This window comes from Polistes dominula, unplaced genomic scaffold, assembly GCF_049000335.1.
Source record: "Polistes dominula isolate Pdom_NZ unplaced genomic scaffold, Pdom_raw_medaka contig_11, whole genome shotgun sequence".
Classification (NCBI taxonomy): domain Eukaryota; kingdom Metazoa; phylum Arthropoda; class Insecta; order Hymenoptera; family Vespidae; genus Polistes; species Polistes dominula.
Window position 1 is genome coordinate 4,444,006 of NW_028301154.1, and position 17,372 is coordinate 4,461,377.

At 36.4% G+C, this 17,372-nt stretch overlaps 2 protein-coding genes and 2 long non-coding RNA genes across 7 annotated transcripts in view; 2 read left to right on the forward strand and 2 right to left on the reverse strand.

The window, feature by feature from the left end:
- Positions 1–5,362, reverse strand: P5CS (Delta[1]-pyrroline-5-carboxylate synthase). Its single transcript, XM_015328870.2, has 6 exons — positions 4,703–5,362; positions 3,477–3,813; positions 2,109–2,756; positions 1,215–2,032; positions 848–1,138; positions 1–769 (listed from the first exon to the last, which is right to left on the reverse strand). The coding sequence occupies exons 1-6, from the start codon at positions 4,799–4,801 to the stop codon at positions 602–604; spliced, it is 2,361 nt and encodes a 786-aa protein (XP_015184356.1). The 5' UTR covers positions 4,802–5,362; the 3' UTR covers positions 1–601.
- On the forward strand, positions 3,673–6,386 carry LOC149030606 (uncharacterized). Its single transcript, XR_016178575.1, has 2 exons — positions 3,673–3,778; positions 5,695–6,386. It is a non-coding gene; the product is annotated as an uncharacterized LOC149030606 (long non-coding RNA).
- Positions 6,379–8,772, reverse strand: LOC149030607 (uncharacterized). Its single transcript, XR_016178578.1, has 2 exons — positions 8,650–8,772; positions 6,379–8,315 (listed from the first exon to the last, which is right to left on the reverse strand). It is a non-coding gene; the product is annotated as an uncharacterized LOC149030607 (long non-coding RNA).
- Oct-TyrR (Octopamine-Tyramine receptor) overlaps positions 8,431–17,372 on the forward strand; it is a 21,993-nt gene continuing 13,051 nt past the window's right edge. For 3 of the 4 annotated variants that reach the window (XM_015328830.2, XM_015328819.2, XM_015328831.2), the window contains exon 1: positions 8,431–8,589. The gene's annotated coding sequence lies outside the window, so the exon portion shown is untranslated. Of the gene's footprint in view, positions 8,590–8,690; positions 8,807–17,372 lie in introns of those variants that run through there. The other variant, XM_015328826.2, reaches the window with a different exon arrangement.

Sequence of the window (17,372 nt, forward strand, 5' to 3'; positions counted from 1 at the left end):
TAATATTGTATTGCATTATTTATTTGTTTTTAACATTAAAGATATGTTACCCGGTTAACAGTAATTTTATTGTCGAAAGTTTGACAAAATAATACTAATAATGCGAGTACATTGATTAAAGAAACGGTGACTAAAGTAGAGTCTTTAGTAAAACGGATAAGAATAGAAATGAAGTAAAAAGAAGCTATTTCTTCTATATTAAAGCTTGCGCGATGAAAATGATTAGGCGTTATTAACAAACTTTTGCCGGCCAAACTTTTTCATTTCAACGAGGAATAACTGCTAGAACTAGGTTGAGTTCGTGCGTCAAGGTTTTTCCACTTGGCTTGCATCTCCTTTCATTTATAATAATTAGCTTAATCAGCTATAATTTTATTTACATTATATACAAAATAAAGAAAGAGAGAGAGTTATCGTAGCATTTATCGGCTCTTTATCATTTTGCCTTTTCCTTTAATAAAAATCCTTCGTTCAATTTTTCTTATGGTTCGTATACGTGAAGGAATGATCCTGGAATAATCTTGAAATAATTGTTTAAAAAATTGTCTTATAAATGTTTGTATAAGAATCATAAAAATATATGATCGTAATAGAAAAGATCTCATTGAGAGTCGTCCAAAGGCATAGTTTGATGCAACCAACTTATGCTACCGCCTTCAGCGAAGTCTGCAGCAGCGTGTCCGTCTCCGTGCAAAATCCATTTGGTCGTTAAAAGACCATCTACTCCTACGGGGCCGCGTGCGTGAATTCGAGCCGTAGAAATGCCGACCTTATAAACGTAAACGTAATGACATTAGGAAAAATTTGTTTGTAAATTAGATTTATTGTTCGACTAAATGAAATTTACCTCAGCACCAAGGCCAAATCTATAACCGTCGGCAAATCTGGTGCTCGCGTTATGGAAAACGCAAGCGCTGTCAACCTCTCTTTGAAAGTGAGCCGCCTTTTCTATATCCTCCGTAACGATGACGTCTGTATGCGCGCTTCCATATTTATGGATATGAGTTATAGCATCTTCGACATCGGAGACGACCTCGATGGTGCACTCGAGAGAACCGTACTCGGTTTTCATACTTTTAGCGGCAGGTGGTCCGAACGTCAGTAACTCTCTCAACCTTGGTCCAGAGTAGATCTTCACCTGCAAGTTGAAATATTTTCATTAAAACATTTTAGTTTACATAATTTACATAATCGATTAACAAATATTTACTCACTCCCTCCTTTTGTAACATGTTGCAAACATCCGTAAAGAATGATCCGCTCATATGTGTTTCATGAATAAGCAAAGTTTCCATGGCGTTGCAAGCTGCCGGATAATCGCACTTGGAGTCTCTGATGATTTTAAGCGCCTTACCTAAATTTGCCTGATTATCGACGTAAACGTGACAGATACCCTCGGCGTGACCCAGAACCGGTATATGCTTCGACTGTTCTTGGATGGTACGTACAAGTTCCGAACTGCCACGAGGAATGATTAAATCAATGTGTTTTTCCATCGATAATAGATCGCCTACGTCTTCTCTGGTCGAGACGAGAGAAATCGCGTTAGAGGCACCTACTGTATTCAGTGCTTCCTTCACCAATTCGATAAGATATTTGTTACTGTAGGCAGCTTCTTTTCCACCCTTCAAAAGGAGACCGTTCGCAGTGGACATAGCCAGGGCTGCTACTTGCGGCAAGCTGTCAGGTCTCGACTCGAATATAACGAGAAGTACGCCGATTGGTACGGTTATTTGTTTAAGTTCCAGTCCTTCTGCCAATTTGGTTCTTCTCACAACACGACCAACATTTTTCAAAGAGTCATCCGCTATTTGTCGTAGACCCGCGCTCAAAGATTTTAATTTACTAGGCGTAAGAGACAATCTCGAGAGCAGAGCTTTCGCGAGACCGGTCTTGCTCGCAATTTCCAAGTCTTTGGCGTTTGCCTCGAGGATTTCTTTCTGTCGGGTTTCCAATAAATCTGCTAAAACGTTGATGCAATTCGCTCGTTCCTCCGCTCGAAGAGCTTGCAATACTCTGCTGCCAACGCGTGCTATAATTAAACGTACAAATTAACGTGTAATAGGAGATTGACATGATTTTGGAAAGAATTTGATAAATAAGCTTACCATTTTCTGCGATTACTTCGACGGGTGTAGACGAGCCGGTAGTCTCCGTGAAAAACGTTCCGATTTTCCTACCCGACATTATACTCTTAATGGCTTTTTCCTGAGTACCGTTGCAGATGACTACTGAAACTCCACGATCCAAAGCCCAAAGAGCAGCGTTTACTTTAGAATCCATACCACCTGTACCGACTTTAGACTTTTGACCAAATTTTATGGTACCCCTCAAGTCCGAACTGAAGGTATGCAACATCTTGGCACCATCCTGCCATGGAGGAAGATTGTAAATACCATCGACGTCGCTCATTAGAATTAACAGATCGGCCTGAACTTCGGCAGCCAACATCGCCGCTAAAGAATCGTTGTCTTTGATGGATATTCCTCTTCTTCCACCTCCACCAGCAACTTCTTCGTCCACGTGAGGCGGAGGCGAAACTGCATCGTTCGTATTGATAATCGGTACGATGTTTAAGCTGATCAATTCGCTCAATGTGCTGAACAAATTTTTCCTAGTCTCCTCGTTGTAAAAATCAGGTTTCGTTACCAATACCTGAGCTAGTTTAACGCCATATTGCGCAAACATGGCATCGTAGAGAGACATCAGCCCTGATTGACCCACAGCTGCTGCCGCTCTAGGCTCCAAAAGAGTTCCTGCATCCGATCAATTCAAATTTGTCGCGAAAACCTTTACTATAATTTAGTATAATTTAGTAATACTTCAACTACCTACTTAAAAGAATTAACTTTGAAATATATATTGAAAGGAGGAAGAACCTAACTTCTTCCATACTTGATTTTATTTATTTAACTTATTACGAAGAGGAGAGTTGTTGTAAGTTGAAATTGGTAATTGGAAACGGATAATAGGTATTTCTTCGCTTTTAATGGAGTTCTCAGGTGTGAAATAACTCTCTTCGCGGACTTGGAGTTTGCCAGGCAGCTAATTTAATCTCTAGCAAAGGAATAACACGAAAACTTTCAAGAGAAATTCTTATCCTTGAATGATTTGATAGGGACTTTTATTCGCTTATTTTTCAACGAAAGGCGTTCCTTTCCAATTCATTTTTAATTCATTTCGAACGAACAAACGAATTTCCAGAAAGATGGATAAAATATATATATATTATATGGCATACTATTGGCATCGACATATATCAGAAATTTCTTTAGTTCAAAGAAAAACTTATTCTATTCAATTTGTTATATTTGCATACACATATAGCGAAAGGAAATTTATTCTTTTCTTGTTACGCGTGTGCAAACTCGTGCGTGCATTTTCAACTATAGGAAATAACTTGCTTGTATTTTTCTTTTTTCTCGTGGGATCATATAGAAAGTTTTATTAATGGTGTGTCGCTTTTCTTAACTTACCAGCATGTTCCCGTGTATGGTCAGCTGGACTAAGCGTCTCTCGCATGGACAGTGACATAAGCAACTCTTGTGTGAGTTTCTGTTTGCCGAAGGCAACAGCACCGCTAGTCACCATGATGCATTCTCGACCTTCATTCTGGCATTCGGCCACTTGCTCGACGATGGAAGCTAAACGTCCAAGGGCCAGTCCGTGTTCATCCTCTCTCGTGATCACTGCGCTTCCAAGTTTAACGACTAACCTACGAGCATATTTCAGCTGGCTGCGATCATTGAAGGTAGTTGCTCGTCGTGGTCTATCCGAGGTTTGTAACTCCCTTCGCAATTCCACTCGATTACCCTTTGAAAAAAACACCGAACGATTCTCTTAGTACATTCATTTATTATCTCAATTAGCATAACATTATTTGACAAACCAGCAAAGTTTTTTGTGTTATGATCATGTCAAAATCTAACTATAGCTAACTGGATTTTTTCGAACGTGGACTAGGCCACTTTCCAAATAAGCGGCTCATATATCGTAGGTTTATCCTTGCTCGATATCACAAGACGATATCATACGACAATATTATACGACAATATTATACGACAATATCATACGACAATATTATACGACAATATTATATTAAGATGCGCGTAAGAATTTTGTATGTTTGACTCTTCAACGTTATCTTCTTGGGATTATTGAAGATAAAAATTTGACGAGAAGAACGATGGACGTGTAGTTTAGATAACAATTTCTTCTTATGTTATTTTTTTTTTTTTCAATTTCTCAAAATATTCCTTTCTTTTTCCATCCAACTTTAATAAGAAGTTTTCACGAAATGGCGCATTATTTATTTTCTTTATTTTCTTGTAATTTCAATCATTTTTCCATTTGCATATCGTCAATAAAACTTCCTTTGACGTAAAACTCGAATAATTTCGCAATTGTAATGTAATCGTTTAGTTGCAAGAACGTGCCTCGGTAAACGATTTCGCGCAACGTTCTTATCTTTTAATCCGCTCTAGATTCGCGAGATTTATTTTTACAAAAATGCATGTAATTATAAAGAAGAAGAAGAAGAAGAAGATTAATTTTGCGTTATTATTTTACAAAAAATCCTCAGCAAGTTGTTTAAGCTTTTATCTTGAAAAGTTTTTCTCTACTCATACTCGATTTCACACTCGATAATTGATTATTCGTAAAAACAATAAATTTGCAAATAAAAGAATATATTTAAACTTACGGTTTGTTCCGGAATTCTCAATCCTGTCGAAGACGAGGCAAATCTCCTTCCGCATTGTCCAAGTCTGTTAAATTTCGTCAACACCAGGGATAAATACATGACGACTTGGTTTTTTTTCTTGAAATTTCTTTTTGATAATTCTTAATGATCCTTTGACACAAAAAGATTCTCGAAACGAAATGGTACACACTACAGAGTCATGAGTTTCGATTGCAAATGGGTAATTGAAGGAACAAGAAACAAAATGAGTCAGTGTGTTTGTGTGTATGTGTGTTTATGAGAGAAAAAGAATGAGTCAGTGTGTTTGTGTGTGTGTATGTGTGTGTTTATGAGAGAAATAGAGGGAAAAGAAAGAAAACCTCGCGAACGGAGGTAACAAGACCAGCCGCCACGATGGTCAACGACACACTGCTAGATAGTAAGCTTCTGAAGAAATCAACGATGACGAGGACGACAGCCGACGTTATCGAGCTTCTTTTTGAGATTACAAGAAAATTGATTTATTTCGAGAATCGACTTTACCTTTCGATCCAATTCGATCTGTTGAAAGAAAGAATCATACAAGATCTTCTTAATTGGGTGGGGGATAATCTTTGATCGTCATTGACCTAACGATTATGAACGATTTTTTACGATTCATTACAAGTTGCTAGGAATAAACAAATTCTCTCTCTCTCTCTCTCTTTCTTTTCCTCTGTCTATTATTTACTACCACTTCCACGAACCGTTCAAAGATCGTTCGAACTCTGATCCCTTATGATCGCGTTATCATCGTTTACAAATGCACGCAGCTCGTATGTTTCTTCTACAAACATTTTCAATTTGCTTGTATTTCGTATTATTTGGATGTAGAAATAAATAAATGAACAAAATGATATTACGGATTTTAACGAGCTTTGGTATATTTTAGTAGTATACCTTTAAGGTGTCCTCGTGCTAAAGTATAATACTTTTATGTATTTCATGCATGTTTTATATTGTTGCTGTTACAGGTACACGTCATACCTGAGTACTTGGAAACATTTCCTGGTAATAAGAGAACAATCATAAAACGAATATTCAATGGCTTAAGAACAACGCAACGCGTATCTACGTTGTGCAGTAGATTTTTTCTATAAACTGAAACTTTCTGTACTGATGCTTTATTGTTGAATGGAGAATACAAAGGGATGCGTCTCCAGGGTAAGTCGTCGATGCTGTCGAGGTTTACCACCACAGGCAACGAGGAGGATAGCATCCTGGGATACAATGCGGTGCGGTGCGGTGCGGTGCGGTGCGGTGCGGTGCGGTGCGGTGCGGTGCGGTGCGGTGCGGTGCGGCCTACCACCAACAAATCGACCACTTGAGAATCCCATTGCGGACAAAAAATCACTCACTTTCTTGCTTCAAATCTCGTTATCATACATCATGTTGAGTCGTGGTTAGAAATTGAACGAGCTGCTTCGAATGTAACTGTATATCGTTAAAACAATCATACTAACTTGTTATAGTATCAAATTTCAATCTCATACTTCAATTACTCGTCTCTCCCGTGAATAAGTAACAGTTTAAGCTAGTTATTTCCATGAATTTATCGAGTTATACATTTGAACGGTAACATAACTATGTTAGATCCAACCGATATGACAAAAGTATAAAGTTTTGTAAAAGCAAGCATAAAATAAAGGCAAGAGTAATTTTTGCATTTTACCTCGTAATAATATTAAATTCTTTTTACAGCTTGTAGGGCTTATGATGTACAGCTTGAGTACTAAAGCTAAAGCGGCGGCGGCAACATTTTCATTCGAGTCATTTATTTATTAAGCAAAAGATGAGCCAAGGGTGCTCAACACATTTTCTCGAGTCTAAGCGGATCAAAAGCCAAGAAAAACACTAAACACGTTTTAAAGTGTTAGCGGTAGAAAAATAAATAATGCCTTTTTAAAACACCTATACAAAATCGGCCTTCAATCCATTTTTTCTATTTTTCTATGGTGCGATTCATGTATGCGTAATGTTCTCCTCTAGCAAGGAAGCTTCTAGGTGATTTAAAAAATTCATTACTTTTCTCTGCATCCTTTGAATTAAATTTTCAATGAAAATAATTCATTTTTCAAAGTACTTATGAACTTTTGTTCTACGCGTTTTATTCAAATAACAAAGACTCTATAAAAAGACGACGAACGTTTGAAAATTATACCTAACATTATTGAACGATATTAGGATTATTCTTGCTTATTGACAAAAGCATTGTTCGTCGTTTGACGTAATATTGGTTCGACGATATATTGGTATATTGGTCAAAGTTGTCAAGTTTGACATATCGCAGGATAATAATATCCGTTTGTTTAGCTATAAATGCACGCGTATACATTCTCAGCCGTTCATGCAATCGTAATCGAATTTGCATTTCCGATTTATTATTACTATATTTACAAGGAGTAAGAAGATGCGACGAATGTAAAAGGAATAAAGAAAAGAAAAGTTATTCGTATAAAAGGATTTTAATAACCTCGCTCGAAAGAAATTGGGATTCCTTTTGATATGGAAAATACTTGCCAAGGATGTTCTTTCACGATTAAAACTCACGAATATTTTCCCACGATCTCATTTCGCTCACACCTACTTCCTGTTTATTCTTTCCTATTCGCACATTCTCCCTCCGTCATTCCATTCAATTTATCTTATAATTCGCTATACCGATGAAAAAATGCTACACAACAAATCGAGAAAGGGATAATCGTCGCGACGATTATCGTTATCGACGAATATATTAAGTTTTTGGGAGATGGTTGCAATGGATTCGTAATGGAGTACCGTAATGGAGTACCACAATGGAATTTCTAATCTACTATTGTCGTATTTGCGCATTATCGTGATCGTTTACATGATCCGTAGAGACGACATCTACGATTTATACGAATATCATCTCCTCGTTTCATATGTTTTATAATAATGCATATTACGATTGCGTGAACTCTGTGATAAAACGTAGAAAATTGTTTAGATCGAGGAAACGACGAGTTATATTCCAGACGTGATATTAGTAATGATGATAATAACAAGGTTATCTGATAACAATCAAGATATCATTAATACTTTTCAGATCGTATTTTAATCGTTGACCTCGTAATCGTTATTTTTTCTTCTCCATCTCTATTGTTTTATCTACTTTAATCGACTGGGGTGGTGAAGCCAATTTTTCGGCCAACCCTAACGCAACAGGCTGAGCTTCTTCTAACAACCCTTTTTATTTTTGCGATTCGAAACAGATATCATTTGTTAAAGTATTGCTAATAAAATCTATTGTCGTGTTAATACTTATAACTTATTAAATCCTGCCGTATTTTCCGATAATTTGTTATCATTTTTAATTACTGATAACGCCTTATCTTATTCTAGCTTTTATTTATAACCAACGTTAATGCTACTTTATTGGTCGTTATAGTTGGTAAACATAATAAAAGTAAAGAGAAAAGTCAAGAAAAAAGGAATTTTGGAGAAGTATAATACTTTGCTTGAATGTTGAGGAGAAAACCTCAACACTGGATTCTTCCTTGGCATCTGGCTTTCAGCAATTCCATAGGGGAAGATTCTGCGCAGATTCGGGTTGTAGGACGCAAGTGTGCGCAAACTGAGAGAAACAAGAGAGAAACAGAGAGAGAGAGAGAGAGAGAGAGAGAGAGAGAGAGAGAGTGAGAGAGAGAGAAAGGGAGGGAGGGAGGGAGGGAGAGAGAGAGAGAATTTGAGAGGGCGCAGGGTTTTGCGTTCGCGTCTTTTTGACGTCGACGCAACCCCGTTGGCGCAGAATACTGAGCCCATGTTGGGTGCTCAGTGCTCGTCGAACGGCGCTGTCTTGCGACGGGAGCATGCCGCCGCGCCCTGCACCACCGATCAACCGATCTCAGGTACGCGAGACCTACCACGAGATTGAAACACCGCCACCGCCCTTTTCTTATCATCCTTACCTCCTGCCCTTGTCATTTCCTCGCTTGGCTCCCTCGCTTGACTCCCTTCTCCGACTCCCTCCCCCACGTTCAGTGAGTGTGCACGAATTCGACCTGTGGCATCTTTCCATGACCACATTTATCTTTGTGTAGTGTAACCTAGCAAGGATTTGTAGTGGTAGGAAGTGTAGATTACATTTTTCCGAGTGTTTGGAGATTCGACGACAAGACCAATTTAAAATAATATCTTTGATGTTTTACTTGGGTACCATTCCAAATGCCATTCCAAATGCCATTCCAAAAACCTTTCTAAAAAAATATACACATATCTTAACATAGAATAAAAATAGATAGATTTTCTTTTACTTACAATGATTCTTTATTTCAAATTGAATGTACGTTTGATGTGTTACTCGGTGGAATTTTCGTTAAAAACGATAAGAGAAAGATGTAACTCTTGTTGAAAGGATTTTCGCGCGTAACGCGTTTTCCGATACGAATTTTATATCGATGCTTTTCTCGTCGAAACAAAAATACAGACAATAAGGTACAGGGTTATCTGTTCGATCCATAAACTTTTTCCAGATAATCATTTTTCTTCCAATTCGAAAGATAGTTCTCATCCAAGATAACAATAGCTACATATATCACTTTTGGATAATTTTAGAAGAAAATTCTTCATTCATTTGTAATCCAACGAATAATTATTGTTTTTCAAACGTATAAAACGAAATCCGATGGATTTGGATCGTGCAAATTCGGTAGCAGCAGCAGCCCCGATCAAAACAAATCTCGCAATAAAATCACTTCAATCTACGGGTATTAACTGAGAGAAAAAGAGAGAGGGAGAGAGAGAGAGGGAGAGGTATAATCAAATTTTTCTTTTTAATTCCAAATATTCTTTCATTTCGTGCAGCTTAGAGAGAGAGAGAGAGCAGGGATCTACGATCGATTTTTTCTTTTTTTGTCCTTTCCAAGTAATTCGTTCGAAATTGACTTTGAAAGATATTGAAAAGTAACTACGATCTCTATAGTAAATCAAATATTTTCTCGTTAAATCCAATTTATCATCTGACATGAGATATATAATATCGAGCAGGACTTTAGATTGGACACCACTACAGGGAATAAAAGGATATCCGAACGAGAATACTTTTTCTTATCTTACTAAAGTAAGATAAAAAAAAAAAATAAAAGATAGAGAACGAAAATACGAATTTTCCTTTTTCCATCCTTTTTCTATCTTCCTTCCTTCTCCGTTCGTTAAAGAGAAAACTCGAAGGGTTTGTTTGTTTATCGAGTGTTGCTCAATTTTCGCTGTTACAGGGGTAAGCTTTAGAAGAAGGAGAGAGAGAGAGAGAGAGAGGAGATATATAGGCATAGGTTATTGATTATCGTCAATGGTTTTATAAATAACCGATCGTGTAGGAGCACCCACAGGAGACGCATAAATATCGTTGGATGAGTTGGCTTCTTTAAAAGAAGGCATACGCTCTCTTTCCTTATCCATCTAAACGCGTTTAACCAAGTAATAGTAATAGTAGTCTGCACGTGCACGCGAAACTAATAAATAGACATGTCATAGTCAAATTCGTTTATTCTTACATTTGTTACCTAGTTATTTCGTACTTAAACTGCTTATAGGGTAAAACGCACAAGTAAACATTTAGCCAAAATATCAACTCGACATTTCGCCAATTTTTCTTCATCTGTTATAAAACAGATTCAATCTTTTCTCTCAAAGTAATTTTTTGTTTTATGGGAAAGATTAGTGCTACGACGAGTGCGTCTTTAATTTTTATCGGCTTTTTTTTTTTATGATGGGAGAAAAATTGACGCCGAGGTAACACATACACAAATGCCTGTTGTTGCGTTGCAGATTATTCACGGTTAGCAGTCACTTTGTAAAGACTCCTCTCGAAAGTGAATATCTTTGAGTAATAGCGAGCTGTATCTATAGAAATACCGCGAAATAAAGAGCAAGATTCGCAAAATTTAGTGAAAAATATTTGAACAAGCATTGCGATTATTCTCAATACGAAGCTTTGATCGATTCGATTGTAATTATTAGTAGATTATCTAAGAGTATCTTAGGTTAGTATTACCTTTTCATTTCGTTTGAAATGATTGAAATTGAAAAGAAAAGAGTAAGGTATTATTCGTACCACCTTCGTATCGATCGGATATCACGTTAAACTTCTAGCTGTTTAGAAATTTTTCAATTAAGCATCAACGTTATACTATGTTTTCAAAGTGTTTTAGTTTGTAGGAGGAAGAGATACTTGGAATAAAGTCGATTGAAAGTATAAGGACAGTTAGGTAGCATCTTTCCACTTAGTTGCTATAACACTCAAAGCCTTTTTCCCTTTTAAACGTTTAACTTAAGAGGTGCGTTTCGGTTACATTTAGTCTCAAATTAAAAGCATAGTAGCTCGCACGAGTACGAGTCGAGTCGAGTTTCTAAGTATTACTTTCTAAATACCCTGAAAATCCGAGAACTTTCATGTCAATTAATTAATTAAAAACAAACCTTAGAGTCTTTAATCTTGTCGATCTTTCGAAAGATACAAAAGCATTAGGTGTGTATAGCAAAGAACTAGCAAAAGAATTTACTTACGACGTTATCCTATCTATCAATCTACCTACTTATTTTTTCAATTGCTCTCTATATTGGTCTCTAAATTGATTCAATATTGATTCGATATTGACTCGAAGATGGTAGATACTGTTTCTACCAAGTTGGAATATTAAGTATCGAGAAATAGAAATTTTTGGATCGACGGGTAAAGCTTGTCAATAGGTCGATAGGTTAATAAGTATTGCTAACTTTTCGATGGAATACGTTTCAATTTCAATTTCAATTTCAGATCACGTTCTTATATTACAATACGTTTTATCGATTTGTCGAATTATTCATTTTACAAGTTATGCTTGAATCATACACTTCGATAAGCACCTAGAAATCCTTGTGTACTCATTAATGCACGAACGCTGCGAAAATGTTTCTATTAAAAGCTTTCGCCAGGAATTCGTTCTCTTCTATTTTTATGCGAAATCATCGATATTTCCAACAAGTTATGCCAAATAATTTCACTTGAATTATTCCTCTTCCATTAAATATCATTTCTTTTAGCGAATTTACGTAAGTATTCGCTGAATTATCTAAAGTTGCAATTGTATTAATCGAAAATCTAACTATCATCGTTAGTTTATCAGTGTTAATTTATTATACCTAATCGTTTAACGATCGCGACCGATGGAAAATGCATTAACGGGATGCACGAGTGTATTGCCATTGAATTTGATCAATTAATGCGAACCACTTCTATCTTATTATTGAGGAGTATACGAGTATACTCCCCTACTATTTGCTTTAATACTGGCTTAAAATTAGGGTAAAAGGTTCGTTCGGCGCTTAATCGGAGATAATAGAATCATCGAGTGGATTAGATAAATTTACTTTTAAAAAATAAATCAGAAACCTGTTAAATAATATCATTTATTTGTACAAAGATTAGCATAAACGTTAATTAATAACTTGTGACTGTAGGTAAACGATATATGATGATTTAATACAAAGTCTTGTTTTTTTATACCATTTATTCTATTTTTATTTGGATTTAGTAGCCTGTGCAAATAGTATTATCAAATATTCAAGCTTCTTTTCTCGCAGATATATTGATCTCGTTCCCCTAGATTCTTATGAGAAGCATTCCATCATCGCTCTTCGTATTAGGTATTCTTTTTCTCTTACATACTGTAAATGCATTCAAATAGTGACGCCTTTGAAAATCAGAATAATTTGAAATAAATGTGATATCGAACGTGTTGATAAGCGCCTTTTAGTAACTAACGATAAGCATCGTAAAAAATAAAAATAACGGTTCGTTAAAATGGCCGACGTAAAGGTGTCGAGACGGAAAGAATGTAATTTGCAGAAAGAAAGATGTGAAAAAAGTAATCGATCGTACACACACGAATACCATGTTTCATACATTCGTTCTCTCGTTTGTTCGTCTGTCCGTTCGTTCGTTCGTTCGTTCGTTCTTTCGTTCGTTCGTTCGTTCGTCTTAATAAAAACACGAAATGCAACGAGTAAAAACGCTCGCAGCAATTTTAGGATAAAATTTATTCAACGACTTTCATATCTTCCAAAATTACCGTCAAAAAGTGAAAGTCTTTTCTTTTTTATTTTTAATTGCAACGAGAAGAAACATAAATGTAACTTATCGGCAAATTTATCATAATAAAATAAAAAAAAACAATTGATTAAAGTTCAAGTAAATTATGCTTCTTTAATTGTAATTAGAAGAATAAAATTATATATGTAGAATACAACGAATAAAAGTATTTTCAATCGGATTAACAATTCTACAATATGGAGTTACTAATTAAAGATTGAAAAGATCACAAAGACCATCGTGAATCCGTTGGACGTTAAAATTCAAAGCGTCGATTCGGCAATCGTGCGGTTTTAAGAAAGTTCAGTAAAGAAGAAAAGGAAATTCTCTAAGGCAAGAAAAGTTTACGAAACACGAAACACGAAGGACGAAGCACGAAGCACGAAGCACGAAACACGAAACACGAAATACGAAATACGATTTCCATGAATTTTTCTGTAGGTTTCTTTCAGTATAGTAGGTTTTCTTCTAGTATTAATACACCTACATATACTTTTTACACCTAGAATATTTGACGAATCGTGTAGTTGCGGTCTCGTTCATATTACACAAGCATTACTCACTTCTATCGCAATTTTCTCTCTTTGCATTTGAGTGCGTAGGAAAGTTTTAATAGCTCTGGCCGGACAATTCACTTGCTCGGGAATATAAATCAGTCTTGAGTGTGTCGTTACCTAAAACTAAATAAATACCTACATTTCTTGATTTCTTTGTTGCTTTATGCATCCTAATGTTACATTGAGAATGTATTTTTTCCTTCGTAAGAATTTGTTGGAATATATTGATGTGTTGTTCTAAAACGATTTCATCCCCTACGTACGATACCGTACGATACCGTACGATACCGCCGTACGATACCGCCGTACGATACCGTACCGTACCACTGGGACTCGTTGCAACGCGAGATAACATCAAGCAAACTACTCCTAGTAGTACATGTACTTTTCCAACTATCATTTTCTCTTACGAGTATAGTAACAATGACATTGTTAACGATCCAATTTTGACAAACTTTTAGTCATATAAAACGACACATCAACTGTCGTAGGAAGAATAAATGAAAAAATGCGTCGACAGTTTAGCTATAGAAAGAAGCTTGAAATTTGGTTAGAATTCCATTTCAAGGTTATTCCAGAGATGTGAAACAAACGAAGCGAAGTTGAGTGCCATTGTATCTTTCAAGTACGTACCCCGAGAGGGTGGCTCGAGAGGGTGGCTCAAGAGGAGCAGTATGGGACACAGGCTCGATGCGGGATTCTTCCTTCTCTCTTGGTGAATTTAACAGAACCGAAGAGGGGACGGGAAAGTTGAAACGATAATCGCTCCTGAATGCTCTGTTGCTTTTATTGCGGCACATAATTCCAGATCAGTGATTTATAATCCAGGCCTATGCCTTTATCGTCTCTATGCCTTATCGTTATGTACGCCAAATCTAGACACAGAAAGTGAAAGAGACATTTTCCTAATTTCTTATTCAATTGAAAGAAAAACTATTCATATCAATAAAACGTTGAAGCGTTAAGAAGCAATATTCGAATAAATGCAAATACCCAAGGTAGGAAAATAAAATTTAAAAAAAACCAATCCATCCGATAATCGTATTAGCTTTCGTTGAAATTCTAATCGAAGGTCGTACCGAAATGAAGGATAATTTTCTTCATTTTTTTCTTGCTTACTCGTTTTTTCTTTTTCTTTTCGTCCAACGAGGTAGCTCGGAGTCTCGAGATATCGTTTGAATAGCAAGAAGAAGGGGATAAATTGAAAGAACGTAGCGCGACCGAGTATATTCTTCCGACGTAAATGGCCGTCTTTTCGGAACTTAAACTTCAAAGGAATAAGAAGGAAGCAGCCACTCTTTTGCATCAGCATCCTACCGCCGCCGCTGCCGCCGCCGCCGCCGCCGTTGTTATATATCATATTTAGGCTTGAGCGCGAAATTAATGTTCACATAGAATGTTTACATAGCACGGTACGATGATACTCGTGTGCAATACATGCATGCTATTCCTAGGTATCTACATAGCGGTGCTATTTTGCTAGGACATTTGGTCGGCAACATTCGCGAGAATGAAATGTGGGTCAAGCGCAGTGTGATTCCTCGATCGAGCAATACAATATTTTCTCATTACTTCTACGACCACGAGAAGTACTTTTTACCCATCGAGTTGTGAATAATTTCGTCAATTAATTTAATTAATTCAATTAATTGACGTAACTTGTTTCTTCAAGTTCCGATTAAACGACGATTGTCAGCGAACGGCTAGGTTTGAACGGCAATGATTTCCCTCTCGAACCATTTGTCGATCATTCAATAATATCTTTGAACCGAGTCTTGAAAATTTCATTTCCCTTTTGCAACATGAGGAAACTGTGTCGCGTGACCTAAATGTCCTCGCTTGCTCTCAACCTGACGCTTTTTCAACCTTTCACTTATACCTTGTTGGATGGAACGAGAAATCCATCTCTTTTCTGCTTCTAAATCAGACCATTGAGGATCGTTGAAAGATCGCCGAAAGATCACCAAAACCGTGAACTTTCAAAGTGCAATTTGCAGCAAACCGGCAAAATACGGTTCTCTCCAAAGTCCTCTATCTCGAAAAATTGAAGAATATTATTATATACATAAAGTGTTAACGGTGTTTTTTCATGAATAAATTACAATGATAAGGTACCTCTCTCCTATTTTTAATTCCAAAACAATTGCAACGAATCGTTATTTATATTGTTGAAACGTGCTTCGGCAAAAGAACATACTTAGAAATATTTCGAAGAAATCATTTTTAATGGAAATAATGAAAGATAGCAGAGATCGGTTAAAATCTCCATATATATTTTGATGAAATTGATGGGTTTCCTCGTACGCACGCAAGCAGGCAGGCAGGCAGGCAGATTCATATGCATTTTTGCCAACGTGTGTGTATTTATGTACTATCGCTCAAATATTGATTTATTTTTCATACAAATTATGTAGACTGTGAAACGAGATTGAAAAATAACTTGTTTATCTTAATATTAGCGATTCCAAGTTTAGCGTTTAATCAACTTATGAGCAATGAAAATTCTTTAGAAAGATTTGACCTTATTGAACGTATATGTTTAACGTATAAAATGAAATGAATAAAAGGAAAATTTGAAAGAGGAATACAAAAATATGCAATAATAGAAATCAGTGAGTAACCAATTTTCAATTGAACATACGGTTGACCCTGTACATTTAAGAAACTCTGGAGGAATTTATTGGTCCTCATCGAGAGTACTCTTCTTTGTCCAGCGATTTCCATTTCCTCGCATTGTTCCAATCGTCGTTCCTTTTCAACGACAGTAAAGAATTGAAACGAAGGAAGTAGGTATCGTGTCAGAGATATTACCGCAGGACGTAAAGAAAAAAGAGACAATTACCTCTTACAACAAAGATGAGAAAGGAAAGGAGGAAACGAAGGACGTTGAATGTCTCATTATTTTCATATAGAACGTATAGAACGTATAGAACGTATAGAACGTATAGAACGTATAGAACGAATGCCAATCGTTCTATGTCTCTTCTCAAAACGCAACTCCGCCAATCATAAAAAAAGAAACGACATTGATGAAACAAGAAAAAAAGGAGAATACTCAGCTCGATAAAGAATTCAACAAAAATTCATCTATTTAGGATTTTTGTTAAATGTATGTAGGGATGGTGGTGATTGCATAAGACACTCTCTAAAACCGATACGGTTGTACTTTTAAAACGAATCGAAATAAAAAGCTACGCGTCAGAGTGATTTCCACACAATTTGGAAATACTTTTAGAAGCATCGTCCTACTGCTACTATCATTAAAGCTCTCTCTCTCTCTCTCTCTCAGTCTTTCTAATAATCTGTGTCATCTTCGTATTCCGGTCACAGATGCAAAGCGTATCGACGAGTTGTTCAGCTTTTCTCGGCTAAAGCGCATTCTTCTTGAAGTAGGTTAAGACTAGAATTAAATTTTTCCACGGTCGAGACTTTGGGAAAAGATATCGATCTTCTTGCTCTCTCTTCAAATGGTAACTAACTTAAATTGGTCATATCATTTGGATGTTTAATTAGGCGTACCTCTCTCTCTCTCTCTCTCTCTCTCTCTCTCTCTCTCTCTCTCTCTCTCTCTCTCTCTAATAGCTAAAACATAATTCTAACTATAACTTATTGATATTTCCAAATGCAATTGGTATGCAAAGGAAATCTAATTAGTATCAATTAGAGATTCCTAATTGGAAACAATGCCGACGTATGTACATGCACGATAATTGCTACGATTTGTATGAGTCTCTTTTTCCCTTGAATGCATGCGAACTCATTCCTTCCTAATTAAACGTTGTTTTTAAATGTTGAGATAATATATAGTCATTGTGACATGATTGTGACGATCGCGTTACTCGAGAGCATTAGTCACCGACCGAAAAACACTGACTTTCATCTTTAAAACACGTGTTTCGTTTGTTATACTCCAAACTGGAAGAATAAATTAAATACGAATATAGATAGGTTGTTAAATTAAATACGAATATGGATAGACGACACACTTTTATCCAACAAATTAGGT